The 15,885-nt window shown below is 47.2% G+C and overlaps 1 protein-coding gene across 1 annotated transcript in view; it reads left to right on the top strand.

The window, feature by feature from the left end:
• LOC119944145 (basic proline-rich protein-like) overlaps window positions 1–14,910 on the top strand; it is a 36,127-nt gene extending 21,217 nt beyond the window's left edge. Inside the window, exon 5 of the mRNA XM_038765365.1 lies at window positions 14,747–14,910. Within this exon, the coding sequence (XP_038621293.1) occupies window positions 14,747–14,910 (164 nt within the window). The remainder of the gene's footprint in view (window positions 1–14,746) is intronic.
• Window positions 14,911–15,885: the final 975 nt, after the last annotated feature.

The raw sequence follows: 15,885 nt of genomic DNA, 5'->3' as shown, positions 1-15,885 counted from the left end.
TGGGTTCTAATCCCGGTTTCGCCAACTGTCAGCTGGGTGACCTCGGGCAAGTCACTTCACTTCTCTGTGCCTCAGTTACCTCCTCTGTAAAATGGGAATTGAGACTTTGAGCCCCGTGTGGGACAGGGACTGTGTCCAAATCGATTTGCTTGCATCCTCCCCAGTGCAGAGTACAGTGTCTGGCACATAGTAAGCGCTTAACAAATACCTTTATTATTACTATTACTAAGTTGGTAGATAAATTCCCTCCCCACAAGAGGCTCATGGTCTAGAGGGAAAATGATTTTAATAAGGCTTTGAACATGGGGAGAGCATTGGTATGTTGGATCTCCCTCCTTCCTCTCCCCCTTGCCCCCCTCCATCCCCTGTCTTACCTCCTTCCCTTCCCCACAGCACCTGTATATATGTATATATGTTTGTGCATATTTATTACTCTATTTATTTATTTATTTTGCTTGTACATATCTATTCTATTTATTTTATTTTGTTAATATGTTTGGGTTTGTTCTCTGTCTCCCCCTTTTAGACTGTGAGTCCACTGTTGGGTAGGGACCGTCCCTATATGTTGCCAACTTGTACTTCCCAAGCGCTTAGTACAGTGCTCTGCACACAGTAAGTGCTCAATAAATACGATTGATTGATTGATTGACTGATTGATTGGATCTGAAAGGGGTTTCAGGCCAGAAGGAGGATGTGGGCGAGGGGTCGTTAGTGAGATAGATGAGATCCAGGTACAGTTAGAAGTTTGGTATTAGAGGATTGAATTAGGTGGTCTGGGTTGTAACAGGTGAGCAGCAAGGTGAGCTATTATTTATTCACATTAATGTCTGTCTCCCACTCTAGCTTATAAACTCGTTATGGGCAGGGAACATGTCTGCTAATTCTGTTTTATTGTAGTCTTCCAAGAGCTTAGTACAGTGTTCTGCACACAACAAGCTCAGCTCCCAATTAACACAATTGATTGGTAGGAGGGGGCAAGGTGACTGAGTGCTTTAAAGCCAACGGTAAGAAGTTTCTGTTTGATGAACAGGGGGACGGGCAACCACTGAATGTTCTTGAGGAGTGGGAAGATCCACTTCTTTTGGACTCTTCCAAGGCTTTTTGCAGAATTTCAATACTAATGCTAGAGTGATGGAGAGATAGCACTCAGTGGTATTTATTGATCGTTTTCCGTGTGGATTAAGGGGTTGGGAGAGCTCATTCCTGCATTCATTCAATTGTATTTATTGAGAGTTTACTGTGCACAAAGCACTGTACTAAGCACTTGGGAGAGGACAATATAACAATAAATAGACACATTTCCTGCCCACAAAGAGCTCATAGTGTAGAGGGAGAGACAGTCATTAATATACATCCTTAAATACTTATATGAAGTCATTCACTCACTCATTCGTTCATTCAATCTTATTTATTGAGCACTTACTGTGTGCAGAGCACTATACTGAGTGCTTGGAAAGTACAATTTGGCAACAGATAGAGACAATCCCTACCAACAATGGGCTCATCATCTAGAGGGGGGAGACAGATAAAACAAGTAGATAGGCATCATTAGCATCAAAATAGATAAATAGAATTATAGATATATCTATACATCATTAATAAAATAAGTAGAACAATAACTATGTACAAATATACACAAGTGTTGTGGGGCGGGGGGTAGAGCAGAGAGAGGGAATAGGGGCGATGGAGAGGTGAGGAGGAGCAGAGGAAAAGGGGGGCTTGGTCTGGGAAGGCTTCCTGTAGGAGGTGAGCTCTCAGTTGGGCTTTGAAAGGGGGAAGAGAGCTAGTTTGACGGATATGAGGAGGGAGGGCATTCCAGGTCAGAGGTAGGACATGGACCAGGGGTCAACGGCAGGACAATCAATCAATCAATCAATCAATCAATCGTATTTATTGAGCGCTTACTGTGTGCAGAGCACTGTACTAAGTGCTTGGGAAGTACAAGTTGGCAACATATAGAGACAGTCCCTACCCAACAGTGGGCTCACAGTCTAAAAGGGGGAGACAGAGAACAAAACCAAACATACTAACAAAATAAAATAAATAGAACAGATATGTACAATTAAAATAAATAGAGTAATAAATATGTACAAACATATATACATATGTACAGGTGCTGTGGGGAAGGGAAGGAGGTAAGGTCGGGGGGATGGAGAGGGGGACGAGGGGGAGAGGAAGGAAGGGGCTCAGTCTGAGAAGGCCTCCTGGAGGAGGTGAGCTCTCAGTAGGACAAGCAAGAACAAGGCCCAGTGAGGAGGTTAGCGGCGGCAGAGGAGCAGAGGGTGCGGGCTGGGCTGGAGAAGGAGAGAAGAGAGGGGAAGTAAAGAGGGGGCAAATCCCAAAAGACAGAGTTGGTAGACACATTCCTTGCCCACGAGGAGCTTCCAGTTTTACCTCCCGGTGTTGTCTTCCTCTTTCCCTTCCTGCCCAAAGGTGCAGTGGGATAACACCTCCATAGGAGTAGAAATAAGTGTGAGAGAAAGCTGACTTGTTTCTGGGTTTTTATGATCACAGGGAGTCACAAATGATCTTAGGGACCCAAGGTGAGAAAAGCAGCATGGTCTAATGGGTAAAGCCCAGGCCTAGGAGTCGGAAGGACCTGGGTTCTAATCCCGGCTCTACCACATGTCTGCTGTGTGACCTTGGGCAAGTTAGAACAGTGCTTCGCACATAGTAAGCGCTTAACAAATGCCATCATTATTATTTAATTGCTCTGGGCCTCAGTTAGGCCATCTGGAAAATGGGGATTAAGACTGTGAGCCCCATGTGGGATCGGGACTGAGTCCAACCTGATTACTTTGTATCTACCCCAGCGCTTAGAACACTGCCTGGTACATAGTAAGCGCTTACCAAAAAACATTGAAAAAAGAAAAAAAAAAGGTGTCATCTGTCTGGCAGGATCCGGGCAGCCCTGGTTAATGAAGGCAAATCCCTCCAAGAAGCCTTCCCTGACTAAGCCCTTATTAATAATAATAATAATAATAATAATAATAATAATAATAATAATAATAACTAATGATGGTATTTGTTAAGCGCTTACTACGTGCCAAGCACTGTTCTAAGCACTGGGGTAAATACAAGGTAATCAGGTTGTCCCACGTGGGGCTCACAGTCTCAATCTCCATTTTATAATAATAATAATGGTGGCATTTGTTAAGTGCTTACTATTTGCCAAACACTATTCTAAGCGCGGGGGCGGGGGGGGGGGCAGTACAAGGTAATCAGGTTGTGCCATGTGGGGCTCACACTTTTAATCTCCATTTTACAGATGAGGTAACTGAGGCACAGAGAAGTTAAGTGACTTGCCCAAGGTCACACAGCAGACAAGTGGCGGGGCCAGGATTAGAACCCACGACCTCTGACTCCCAAGCCTGGGCTCTTGCCACTAAGTCATGCTGCTCCAATTATTTACTCTTCTCCCACTCCCTTCTGCATCATTCTGATTTGCTCCCTTTATTCACCCTTCCCTCAACCCCAAAGCGATATCTGTCATTTATTTATTTGTATTAATGTCTGTCTCCCACCCTAGACTGTAAGATCATTGTGGGGAGGGAATGTCAACCAATTCTGTTATACTGTTCTCTCCCAAGCACTCAGCCCAGTGCTCTGCCCACAGTAAGTGCTCAATAAATACGATTGATTGATTGATTATGCCAGCCAGCAATCAACAAATACTCTCTCAGGTGTCAATTGGGGCTCCACTGCTTGTTTGAGATGTCATTTTTCTTACTGGCACATTCTGCTCCAATTTGGCACCAGTCCTGCCCCTGATGAAAACCAGCGAGGGTCTGAGGGAGTTTTGGGGTACAGGGACCCCAGTTTGGGGGGAACCAGTGATGGCCTCCGCAGCAGCGACTGTCCCCCAGGGAACTGAAAGCTCGTTATGGGCAGGGAACATTTCTACCAACTCCGTACTATCTTCCCCTAGAAACTTGGTCCAGTGATCTGCACACAGTAATCAATCAATCAATCGTATTTATTGAGCGCTTACTGTGTGCAGAGCACTGTACTAAGCGCTTGGGAAGTACAAGTTGGCAACATATGGAGACAGTCCCTACCCAACAGTGGGCTCACAGTCTAGAAGGGGGAGACAGAGAACAAAACCAAACATATTAACAAAATAAAATAAATAGAATAGATATGTACAAGTAAAATAAATAAATAAATAAACAGAATAATAAATATGTACAAACATATATACATATATACAGGTTCAATCGTTCAATCAAGACCATCGATTGATTTTCCGGACCTATAAACTCTCCCTGGTGAGGCTCAGGAGCCTCCTCTGGACACCCTAAACACTTCATAAATATGACTGATTGATTGATTAGTGGCCAAGCCCTTTTTTATGGTATTTGTTAAGCGCTTTCTATGTGCCAGGCACTTTGCTAAGTACTGGGGTAGATACAGCTAATCAGTTTGGACAAAGGCCATGTCCCACATTCATTCATTCGATCATATTTATTGAGCACCTACAGCGTGCAAAGCACGAAGTGCTTGGGAGAATACAATACAACAGACAGACACCCACAGGGAGCTCACAGTCTAAGTTGGAGGGAGGACGGGTGTTGAATCTCCATTTTACAGATGAGAAAACTGAGGCCCAGAGCAGGTAAGTGACTGGCCCAAGGTCACACAGCAGGCAAGCGGCAGAGCCATTATGCTCCCAAGCCTAATGTTCTGTGATGGAGAGAGCCTCCCGTCGGGAAGAGATGAACCTCTGGAATGACGGATGATTAAACAAGGAGGAATTGATAGTGGTGACAGTGGTCTGCGCAACACTGTAAGTGCTCAGAAAATACTGCAGAGCATGGGGATAATAATAACGCTATTCGTTAAGTGCTTAGTACGTGCTTGGCACTGTCCTAAGCACTGGGGTGAATCCAAACAAATCAATGAAGTAACTGAGGCCCAGAGAATAATAATAATAATGATGGTATTTGTTAAGCGCTTACTATGTGCCAAGCACATGAAGTAAGATGAAGTACAGATGAAGTAACTGAGGCCCAGAGAATAATAATAATAACGATGGTATTTGTTAAGTGCTTACTATGTGCCAAGCACTGTTCCAAGTGCTGGGGTAGATACAAGCTAATCAGGTTGGTCCCAATCCATGTCCCACATAGGGTTCACAGTCTTAAATATCATCATTATTAATCCCCATTTTCCAGATGAGGTAACTGAGGCCCAGAGAAGTGAAGGGGCTTGCCCAAGATCACTTAGCAGAGAAGTGGTGGTGTTGAGATTAGAACCCATGACCGTTAGACTCTCAGGCCTGGGCTCTACCCACTATGCTGTACTGCTTGGTGAAGGACTAATCTCAGGAGGATTAGAAGCAGTGTGGCTCAGTGGAAAGAGCCCGGGCTTTGGAGTTAAAGGTCATGGGTTCAAATCCCAGCTCCGCCACTTGTCAGCTGTGTGACTTTGGGCAAGTCACTTCACTTCTCTGGGCCTCAGTTCCCTCATCTGTAAAATGGGGGTTAAGACTGTGAGCCCCCCGTGGGACAACCTGATCACCTTGTAACCTCCCTGGTGCTTAGAACAGTGCTTTGCACATAGTAAGTGCTTAATAAATGCCATCAAAAAAAAAGTCACAACTTCTCTGGGCCTCAGTTACCTCATCTGGAAAATGGGGATAAAGACTGTGAGCCTGATGTGGGACAACCTGATCACCTTGTATCCTCCCCGGCGCTTAGAACAGTGCTTTGCACATAGTAAGCGCTTAATAAATGCCATCAAAAAAAAGGAGGAAGGAGAAAGACTTCTACGGCTGAGAGCTCACCTTCTCCAGGAGGCCTTCCCAGGCTGAGCCCCCTTTTTCCTCTCCTCCTCCCCCCGTCCTACTTCCTTCCCCTCCCCACAGCACTAGTATATAATTGTACATATTTATTACTCTATTTATTTTACTTGTACGTATTTACTACTCTATTTATTCTATTAATGATGTGCATATAGCTATAATTCTATTTATTCTGACAGTTTTGACACCCGTCTACGTGTTTTGTTTTGTTGTCTGTCTCCCCCTTCTAGACTGTGAGCCCGCTGTTGGGTAGGGAACCTCTCTATATGTTGCCGACCTGTACTTCCCAAGTGCTTAGTATGGTGCTCTGCACACAGTAAGCGCTCAATAAATACAATTGAATGAATGAATGACTACTTGGCACTCAGTGCTTGGCACATAGTAAGCGCTTAACAAATACCAACATCATTACGATGGAACAAGGTCCTTGCTCCCAAGACTCAAGATGAGTTTGGAGCAGCCAGTGCAGTCAACCAATGGTATTTCTTGAGGGCTTATTGTGTGCTGAACACTGTCCTAAGTGTTGGGGAGAGTACAGTATAACAGAGTGGGAGACATGTTCCCTTCTGCTGTGTGATCTTGTGCAAGTCACTTAGCTTCTTTTGGCCTCAGTTACCTCACCTGGAAAATGGGGTATGTGGGACAAGGACTTTGTCCAACCTGATTAGCTTGTCTCTAACCCACGCTTAAACAGTGCCTAGCACACAGTAAGGCTAACAAATACCATAAAAAAAAGGAGCTTATAGTCTAGAGGAGGAATTACAGCCTAGAGCAGAGAGGCAGTGGTCCCAAGGAAAAGACTTTCATCTGCCTGGCTTGGGCAGAGGGTCCTTGGGGAGCAGTGTGGCATAGTGGGTAGAGCACAGGCCTGGGAGCCAAAGGGTCATGGGTTCTAATCCTGACTCCGCCCCTCGTCTGCTGTGTGACCTTGGGCAAGTCACTTGACTTCTCTGTGCCTCAGTTACCTCATCTGTAAAATGGGGATTGAGACTGTGAGCCTCATGTGGGACAAGGACTGTGTCCAACCCCATTTGGTTGTATCCGCTCCAGTGCTTAGTAATAATAATAATAATAATAATAATAATAATGGTATTTGTTAAGCGCTTACTATGTGCCAAGCACTGTTCTAAGTGCTGGAGAGGTTACAAGGTGATCAGGTTGTCCCACATGGGGCTCACAGTCTTAATCCCCATTTTACAGATGAGGTAACTAGGCTCAGAGAAGTGAAATGACTTGCCCAAAGTCACACAGCTGACACATGGTGGAACTGGGATTAGAACTCATGACCTCTGACTCCCAAGCCCGCGTTCTTTCCAACAAGCCACGCTGCTTCTCTACAGTGCCTTGCATATACTGTGTTTAATACATACCATTATTATTATTGTTATTATGCACTTAACAAATACTGTTGTTATTATTATTACTATCCCCTTGAATCCAGCCCTGGTTGGGCCAAGGGGGGGTTTCTCCAGAGGGGTGTGAAATTTGGGGCTGAGCCTCCCCCTACCCACATACAGTTGTGCTGGGACCCAGGAGTCCTGGCCAGGGTGAGGGCTGAAACCCAGCGGCGAATGTCATATTTTCAATCAGTTGTATATACTGAGTCCTTACTGTGTGCAAAGCACTGTACTGTGGACTTGGAAGAGGACAACTGAGGACAACTCCCCCTTCTAGACTATGAGCCCATTGCTGGGTAGGGACCATCTCTATATGTTGCCGACTTGTACTTCTCAAGCACTTAGTACAGTGCTCTGCATACAGTAAGCGCTCAATAAATACAACTGAATAAATGAACAAGTAGACATGATTCCTGTTCTCAAGGAGCTTACAATCTAGAAGGGGAGAGAATCAATCAGTGGTATTTATTTATTTATTTCACTTGTACATATCTATTCTATTTATTTTATTTTGTTAGTATGTTTGGTTTTGTTCTCTGTCTCCCCCTTTTAGACTGTGAGCCCACTGTTGGGTAGGGACTGTCTCTGTATGTTGCCAGTTTGTACTTCCCAAGTGCTTGGTACAGTGCTCTGCACATAGTAAGCGCTCAATAAATACGATTGATGACGATTGATGATGGTATTTATTCAGTGCTTACTGAGTGCAGAGCATTATACTAAATACTTTGGAAAAGACAATAGAAGAGTTGGTAGACATGTTCCCTGCCCACAGGAGGCTTACGGTCACAGACATTAAAAGCAATTGTGGATTTGTGTATAAGTGCTGTAGGGTTGAGGTGAATATTGATGCTTGAAGGGAACAGATCCAAGTGCAAGGGCCATGCAGAAGAGGGAGGGAGTAAGGAAAATGAGAGTTTAGTCAGGAAAGGCCTATTTTTAAAAAAAATTGTATTCATAAAGTTCTTCTTATGTGTCAGGTACTGTTCTAAGTACTGGGGTAGATACAAGTTAATCAGGTTGGACACAATCCATGTCCCACATGGGGTTCCTAGTCTTCATCCCCACGTTACAGATGAGGTAACTGAGATCCAGAGAAGCCACGTAACTTGCCCAAGGTCACACGGCAGACAAGTGGAGGAGCCAGGTGATTTTAATAAGGCTTTGAAGATGGGCAAAGTGATGGTCTGATGTTTATGGAGGGAGATGGAGTTCCAGGTCAGACAGAGGACGTGGGCAAGGGGTTGGCAGTGAGAGAGACGAGATCAAGGTGCAGTGAGTAGGTTGGCATTAGAGGAGCCAAGTGTGCGGGCTGGACTGTAGAAAGAAATCAGCAAGGTAAGATAGGAGGAGGCGAGCTGATTTGAGGGCTTTAAAGCCGGTGGTAAGGAGTTTCTGTTTGATGAGGAGGTGGATGGGCAATCACTGGAGGTTTTTGAGGAGTGGGGAGACATGGACTGAAATTTTTGTAGAAAAATGATCCGAGCAGCAGAGTGAAGTAGGGACTGGAGTGGGGAGAGACAGGAGGCAGGGAGGTCAGAAAGGAGGCCGATGCAGTAGTCAAAACAAGATAGGATAAGTTCTCCAATGAACGTGGTAGCAGTTTAGAGAGAAAAGGGTGGATTTTTGCAATGTGAAGGAAGAACCGACAGGATTTGGTAACACTACGTCGCAAGTCTTACTGAAGACACATCTCCTCCGAGAGGTCTTCCTTGACTAAACCCTCATTTCCTTTTCTCCCACTCCCTTCTGCATCACCCTGATTTGCTCCCTTTATTCACCCACACAGCAACTTATGTACGTATCCGTAATTTATTTGTATTAATGTTTGTCTCCCCTTCTAGAATGTAAGCTCATTGTGGACAGGGAATGTGTCAGCTATATTGTCATCGTGTACTCTCCGAAACACTTAGTACGGTACTCTGCACACAGTAAGCACTCAATAAATTCCTTTGCTTGAGACTGAATATGTGGGTTGAATGAGAGCGATGAGTCGGGGAGAACGCCAAGGTTAAGGCTTTGAGACAGGGAGCCTGGTGGTGCTTATAGTGAAGGGAAGGTCAGCGGCGAGTATGACAGGGTTTGGTTGGAAAGAGGAGGAGTTCTGTTTTGGACATGTTAAGTTCAAGGTTTTGGTAGGATGTTCGAGTAGAGATGTCCTGAAGGCAGGAGGAAATAGAAGACTGCAGAGAAGGAGAGAGGTCAGGGCTGGAGAGACAGATTTGAGAATCTCCACGTAGAGATGGGAAGCCGTGGGAGTGAACGAGTTCTCCAAGGGAGTGGGTGTAGATGGAGAATTGAAGGGGACCCACAGATAAGGAGTGGGAGGCAGAAGAGGAGCCTGTGAAAGAGATCTCAAACCAGAGAGATAAGAAGAGAAGCAGGAGAGGACAGTGTCAGCGAAGCCAAGGTTGGATTATGTTTCCAGGAGAAGGGGGTGGTCTGAAGTGTCAAAGGCAGTTGAAAGGTTGAGAAGGATTAGGGTGGAGTGGAGGCCGCTGAATTCAGGGTTGAGTCACTTGCTGTTTACCTGGGATACAGGAGTAAGGGCTGAAAACCCGGCAGCATATTTCACATTTTCAATCAGTTGGTTTTACTGAGCTCTTACTGTTTGCAGACTACGGTTTTATGGGCTTGGGTGAGGACAACTAAGTGGATGTGACCCTGTTCTCAAGGATCTTACAATCTAGCAGGAGAGGCAATCAATCCGTGGACTTTATTGTGTGCACAGCACTGAACTAAGCTCTAGCAGCGTGGCTCAGTGGAAAGAGCACGGGCTTTGGAGTCAGAGTTTATGGGTTCAGATCCCGGCTCCACCAATTGTCAGCTGTGTGACTTTGGGCAAGTCACTTAACTTCTCTGTGCCTAAGTTACCTCATCTGTAAAATGGGGATTAAGACTGTGAGCCCCCCGTGGGACAACATGATCACCTTGCAACCTCCCCAGCGCTTGGAACAGTGCTTTGCATGTAGTAAGTGCTTAATAAAAGCCATCATTATTATTACAACAGAGTTGGTAGATATGTTCCCTGCCCAAAAGAGGCATCTAAAGGGGGAAGCAGGCATTAAATGTGCTGAGGGACTGAGGTAAAAATCAAATGCTGTTTTGGGGTGGAGGGAGGAGTAGCGATCCAAAGGAACAGCCCACCCAGAAGGGAGATGTAGTTAGGGAAATGAGGGCTTAGTTAGGGAAGTCTTCTTGGAGAAGATGGAATTTTTAGGAAGGCTTTATAAATGGGGAGAGTGGTGGTCTATTGTATAGAGAAGCAGCATGGTGTAGTGGATAGAGCACAGTCCAAGGAGTCAGAAGGTCATGGGTTCTAATCCCGGCTTTCCAACTCGCCTTCTGTGTGACCTTGAGCAAATCACTTTACTTCTCTGCGCCTGTTACCTCATCTGTAAAAAGGGGAATTGAGACTGTGAGTCCTACATGGGACAGGGGCTGTGTCCAGCCTGATTCATTTGTATCCACCCCAGCACTTAGTACAGTTCTGGGCACATAGTAAGTGCTTAACAAATACCATGATAATAATAATAATTTATTATAATTATATGACGGGGAGGGGGATGATAATAATAATAATAATAATGGTATTTGTTAAGCACTCACTATGTGCCAAGCACTGTTCTAAGTGCTGGGGTAGATACAAGGTAGATACAAGGTGAACAGGTTGTCCCATGTGGGGCTCACAGTCTTAATCCCCATTTTACAAATGCAATAACTGAGGCACAGAGAAGTTAAGTGACTTGCCCAAACTCACACAGCTGACAAGTGGTGAAGCCGAATTAGAACCCACAATCTCTGACTTCCAAGCCCTTCTCTTTCCACTAAACCACGCAAGGGGTTGGCAATGAGAAAGATGAGATCGAGTTACAGTGAGTAGGTTGGACTTAGAGGAGTGAAATGTACAGGCTGTATTGTAGTAATCAGGTGAGTAAGGTTATATAAATATTTATATTTATGTCGGTCTCTCCCTCCAGACTGTAAACTCGTTGTGGACAGGGAACGTGTCTGCCAACCCTGTTATATTGCACTCTACTAAGCATTTAGAACAGTGCTCTGCACACAGAAAGCATTCAGTGAACACCATTGATTGATTGATTAAGGTAGGAGGGGGTGAGCTGATTGAGTGCCTTAAGATTGATGGTAAGGAGTTTTTCTTTGATGTGTTTGGTAGCAGGGCACACAGAGGATTTTTGAGGAGTGGTGAGACATGGACTAAACTCTTTTTAGAAAGATGATCTGGGCAGCAGAGTGAATTATAGACTAGAAATTGTAGTATTTGTTAAGCCTTTACTACATCCTAAGCACTATACCAAGTGCTTGGGTAGATACAAGATAATCACGTCAATCCCAGTCCCACTGAAGGCTTGAAGTTTTGGGGGAGGGAGGACGAGGGGGAGAATTGGTACTGAATGCCCATTTGACATTTGTGGAAACTGAGACCCAGGGAAGTTAGGTCAGTCAGTCAGTGAGTCAAGCGTATTTACTGAACACTTACTGTGTCCCTATCACTGTACTAGGCGCTTGGAAGAGGACAATATAACAGACACATTCCCTGCCCACAAAGAACTCACAGTCTAAGGGAGTCTACAGTCTGCTGCGCGACCTTGGGCAAGTTACTTCACTTCTCTGTGCCTCAGTAATCTCATTTGTAAAATGAGGTTTACGCCTGTGAGCCCTATATGGGACAGGGACTGCGTCCAACCGGATTTGCTGGTAACCACCCCAGCGCTTAGTACAGTTTCTGTCACTTAGTAAGCATTGAAAACAAATACCAGAGTTATCATTGCTATTATTAAGTGGTGACCCCGTTAGACAAGTGTCAGGGGCGGCCGGCATTAGAACCCAGGTCCTCGGACTCCCGGGCTCTTTCCACAAGGCAGCACTGCCCCTGAACTCCATTACCGGTGGTGGGAAGCAACCGCGTTCAAAGAAATGTAGATACACAGAGGGGGAGGGGATGGGGTGAGTCCCCCTGGGGCTGGGATGAGAGACTGGAACGGATTTCTCCTAATGCAGCGGCGGCTTTCGGGGAGACTCAGTGAGCCGGGGTCCCCAGGTTTCCTGTTTCCAGGGCTCTGAATCTTCCCAATCCATCAAGGCCCGGGGCGTGCATTCCTCCATTAATTCATTCAACTGTCTATATTGAGCTCTTGCTGCGGGCAAAGCACTGTACTAAGCGCTTCGGAGAGCAAACTATAACAATAGAGATGAGCAAAAGCGGTCCTGGAAGAGGGACCCTCCCTCGACCTCCTTAAGGGTGGCGTCTGTAAGAGCTGGGCGCCTCAGAAAGGCCTGGGGGCAGGGCGATTTCCTTTAAACTGCAAACTCGTCCTCTATCCACTCATTCAATCGTATTTATTGAGCGCTTACTGAGTGCAAAGCACTGTACTAAGCGCTTGGGAGTGTGCAATACAACACCAAACGGACACAGTCCCTGCCCACAACGAGCTCGCAATCTAGAGGATAATCATTACTATGGTATTTGTTACGCACTTACTATGTGCCAGGCTCTGTACTACGCGCTGGGGTGGATACCGGCAAATCGGGTTGGACGCAGGCCCTGTCCCACATCGGGCGCACCGTCTCAATCCCCGTTTTACAGATGAGGTCACTGAGGCCCAGAGAAGTGAAGTAACTTGTCCAAGGTCACACCGCAGATGTGTGGCGGAGCAGGGATTAGAACCCAGGACCTTCCGACTCCCAAGCCTGGAGTCTACCCCACTACTCCATGCTGCTTCTAAACTCCTAGGCTGCAAACTCGCCCTCTAGACTGTCGACTCGTTGGGGGCGGAGAACGTGTCCGTTTCTTGTTCTCTTGCCCTCACCCAAGTGTTTAATCCAGTGCTCTAGTAGCCCCTCAATACATACGACTGAGTTGAATTATTCGGCTCTCCCCCGACCTTGTAAAGCGGTGCTTTGAGATCCAAAGAGGAGCGGGAGGCCGCTGGCTTTGTCCCGCGGGTGTCCTGAAACCATTCATCCATTCATTGTTTTTGGTGGTATTTGTTAAGCGCTTACTATGTGCTTAGAACAGTGCTCAGCGCTTAGAACAGTGCTTTGCACATAGTAAACGCTTAACAAATACCATCATCATCATGTGCAAAGCACTGTTCTAAGCGTTGGGGAGGTTACAAGGTGATAAGGTTGTCCCACATGGGGCTCACCGTCTTAATCCCCATTTTCCAGATGAGGTCACTGAGGCACAGAGAAGTGATTTGCCCAAGGTCACACAGCTGACAAGCGGCAGAGCTGGGATTAGAACCCATAACCTCTGACTCCCAAGCTCGGGCTCTTTGATGACGATGGCATTTATTAAGCGCTTACGATGTGCAAAGCACTGTTCTAAGCGCTGGGGAGGTTACAAAGTGATTAGGCTGTCCCACGTGGGGCTCACAGTCTTCATCCCCATTTTCCAGATGAGGTCACGGAGGCCCTGAGAAGTGAAGTGACTTGCCCCAAGTCACACAGCTGACAAGTGGGATTAGAACCCACGACCTCGGGCTCCCATACCCTGGCTCTTACCACTGGGCCACGCTGCTTCTTATTCATTTATTCATTCAGAGAGTCAATCGTGGTTCCTGGGCCCTCACGGCGTGCAAAGCCCTGTACTACTACTACTACTACTAATGGCATTTACTACTACTCCACTACTACTACTGGCATTTATTAAGCGCTTACTCTGTGCCAAGCACTGTTCTAACCGCTGGGGAGTTACAAGGTGATCAGACTGTCCCACAGGGGGCTCACAGTCCCCATTTTACAGCTGAGGGAACTGAGGCCCAGAGAAGCGAAGTGACTACGCGCTTGGGAGAGGGCCCGAGCGCATTCCAGCTGCGTGACTTTGGACAAGTCACTTCACTGGGCCTCAGTTCCCTCATCCGTAAAATGGGGGTGAAGACCGTGAGCCCCACGTGGGACAACCTGATCACCTTGGAACCTCCCCAGCGCTTAGAACCTAGTAAGCGCTTAACAGATACCATCATTCTGATTCTATTCCCCAGCCCCGTGGCCCCCCGGGCGTCCTCTTGTCCTCGCCGGCCGGTCCTGGCGTGACCATTTCCAGCCCAGTAAGTTTCCCCGGTTTCATCATCTCTCCCGGAGCGTGCAACCGGTGCAAATACCGTTGTTCCCCTCCCTGCCCTGCCCTTGCTCGCTTCTCCTCCCCCGGCGGCTCCTTCCGAAACCCGGCGTTTGGAAAGGCTGTTGCATTTGAAAGGAGCCGGGGAATTGGCAGGTGACCAGGGGGCCCGGGCCGGCGACGACCCCGCCCTCCCGGGAGGCGGCCGGCCAGCTCACCGGCGGGCCGCCCGGGGAGGGGAACCGGTTCGGCAGGTAACAAATACGGGGGGGGTTTGGTCACCGTTATTTCTCAACGCATGCGCCCTCCTCTCCCGCCCCCTCCCTCAAATCTAATTAGATCAGAAGGTCGCTCCCACCCCCATCACACACATCACACACACACACACGCACACACAAAAACCACCAACACACACCGCCTCAAGCCAATAAAGTGTGAACCCGTCGGGCCGGATCGCGCTTTAAGACTTCCCGGGAGGCGGCGGGAGAAGCCAGACGATCCAGGGAGAAGCCGACCGACCCTTCCCGCCCCTGCCCCTCCGATACCGGGACACCGGGACACCGGGACGCCGGGACACCGGGAGACCCCCTCCTTTTCCCTCCCCCGCCCCGGTGGGACACATCAGCTGAAATTGACCAGGTGTCGCAGCGCGCGCCCTCCCGGGAACGTTCGACCCTTGAAACCTTCAGTTTGGGCTTTTTTCCCCTCCTTCCTCGTGGAATCTTGATTTATTTTTTCCCTTCCCCAGTGGAAGATTCCCCCTTCCCCAGTGGAAGATTCCCCCTTCCCCAGTGGAAGATTCTCCCCCCCTTTCCCCAGTGGAAGATTGTTTCCCCCCCCCCTTTCCCCAGTGAAAGATTGTTTTTTCACCCCTTTCCCCAGTGGAAGATTCTTTTTCCCTCCCCCAGTGGAAGATTGTTGTTTTTTTCCCCCTTCACCAGTGGAAGATTGTTTTTTTCCCCCTTCCCCAGTGGAAGATTGTTTTTTTTTTCCCCTTCCCCAGTGAAAGACTGTTTTTTTCCCCTTCCCCAGTGGAAGATTTTTTCCCCCCCTTGGAACTTTGAGATCTTTTTTCCTTTCCCCTGAACCTTGAGTTTTTCCTCCCCCTTTCTCCCGTGGAAGCTTGAGGTTTTCTTTTTCCTTTCCCGTGGAAACTTGAGTTTTTGTTCCTTTCCCCCATTGGAACCTTGAGGTTTTTTTCCTTTCCCCCGAGGAAACTTGAGGCTTTTTTCTTTTCTCCTGTGGATCCTTGAGTTGAGTGTCCCCCCCCCCCCCCATTTCTCCCGTGGAAGCTTGAGGGTTTTTTTCCTTCCCCCCACCTTGGAAACCTGAGTTTTTATTCCTTTCCGCCGGTGGAACCTTGAGGTTTTTTTCCTTTCCCCCGGGGAAACTTGAGGTTTTTTTCCTTTCCCCTGGGGAACCGTGAGTTTTTTTTCCCTTTCTCCCGTGAAAGCTTGAGGTTCCCCCCCCCCCCATTGGAAACCTGAGTTTTTATTCCTTTCCCCCCGTGGAATCTTGAGGTTTTTTCCTTTCCCCCGTGGAAACGTGAGTTTTTTCCCCCCGAGGAACCTTGAGTTTTTGTCCTTTTCCCCCTTGGAACCTTG

The sequence above is a fragment of the Tachyglossus aculeatus genome, chromosome 22, assembly GCF_015852505.1.
Source record: "Tachyglossus aculeatus isolate mTacAcu1 chromosome 22, mTacAcu1.pri, whole genome shotgun sequence".
Lineage (NCBI taxonomy): Eukaryota > Metazoa > Chordata > Mammalia > Monotremata > Tachyglossidae > Tachyglossus > Tachyglossus aculeatus.
Note: the sequence above shows the minus strand (reverse complement) of the source record. Positions and strands in the feature narration are given on the sequence as shown.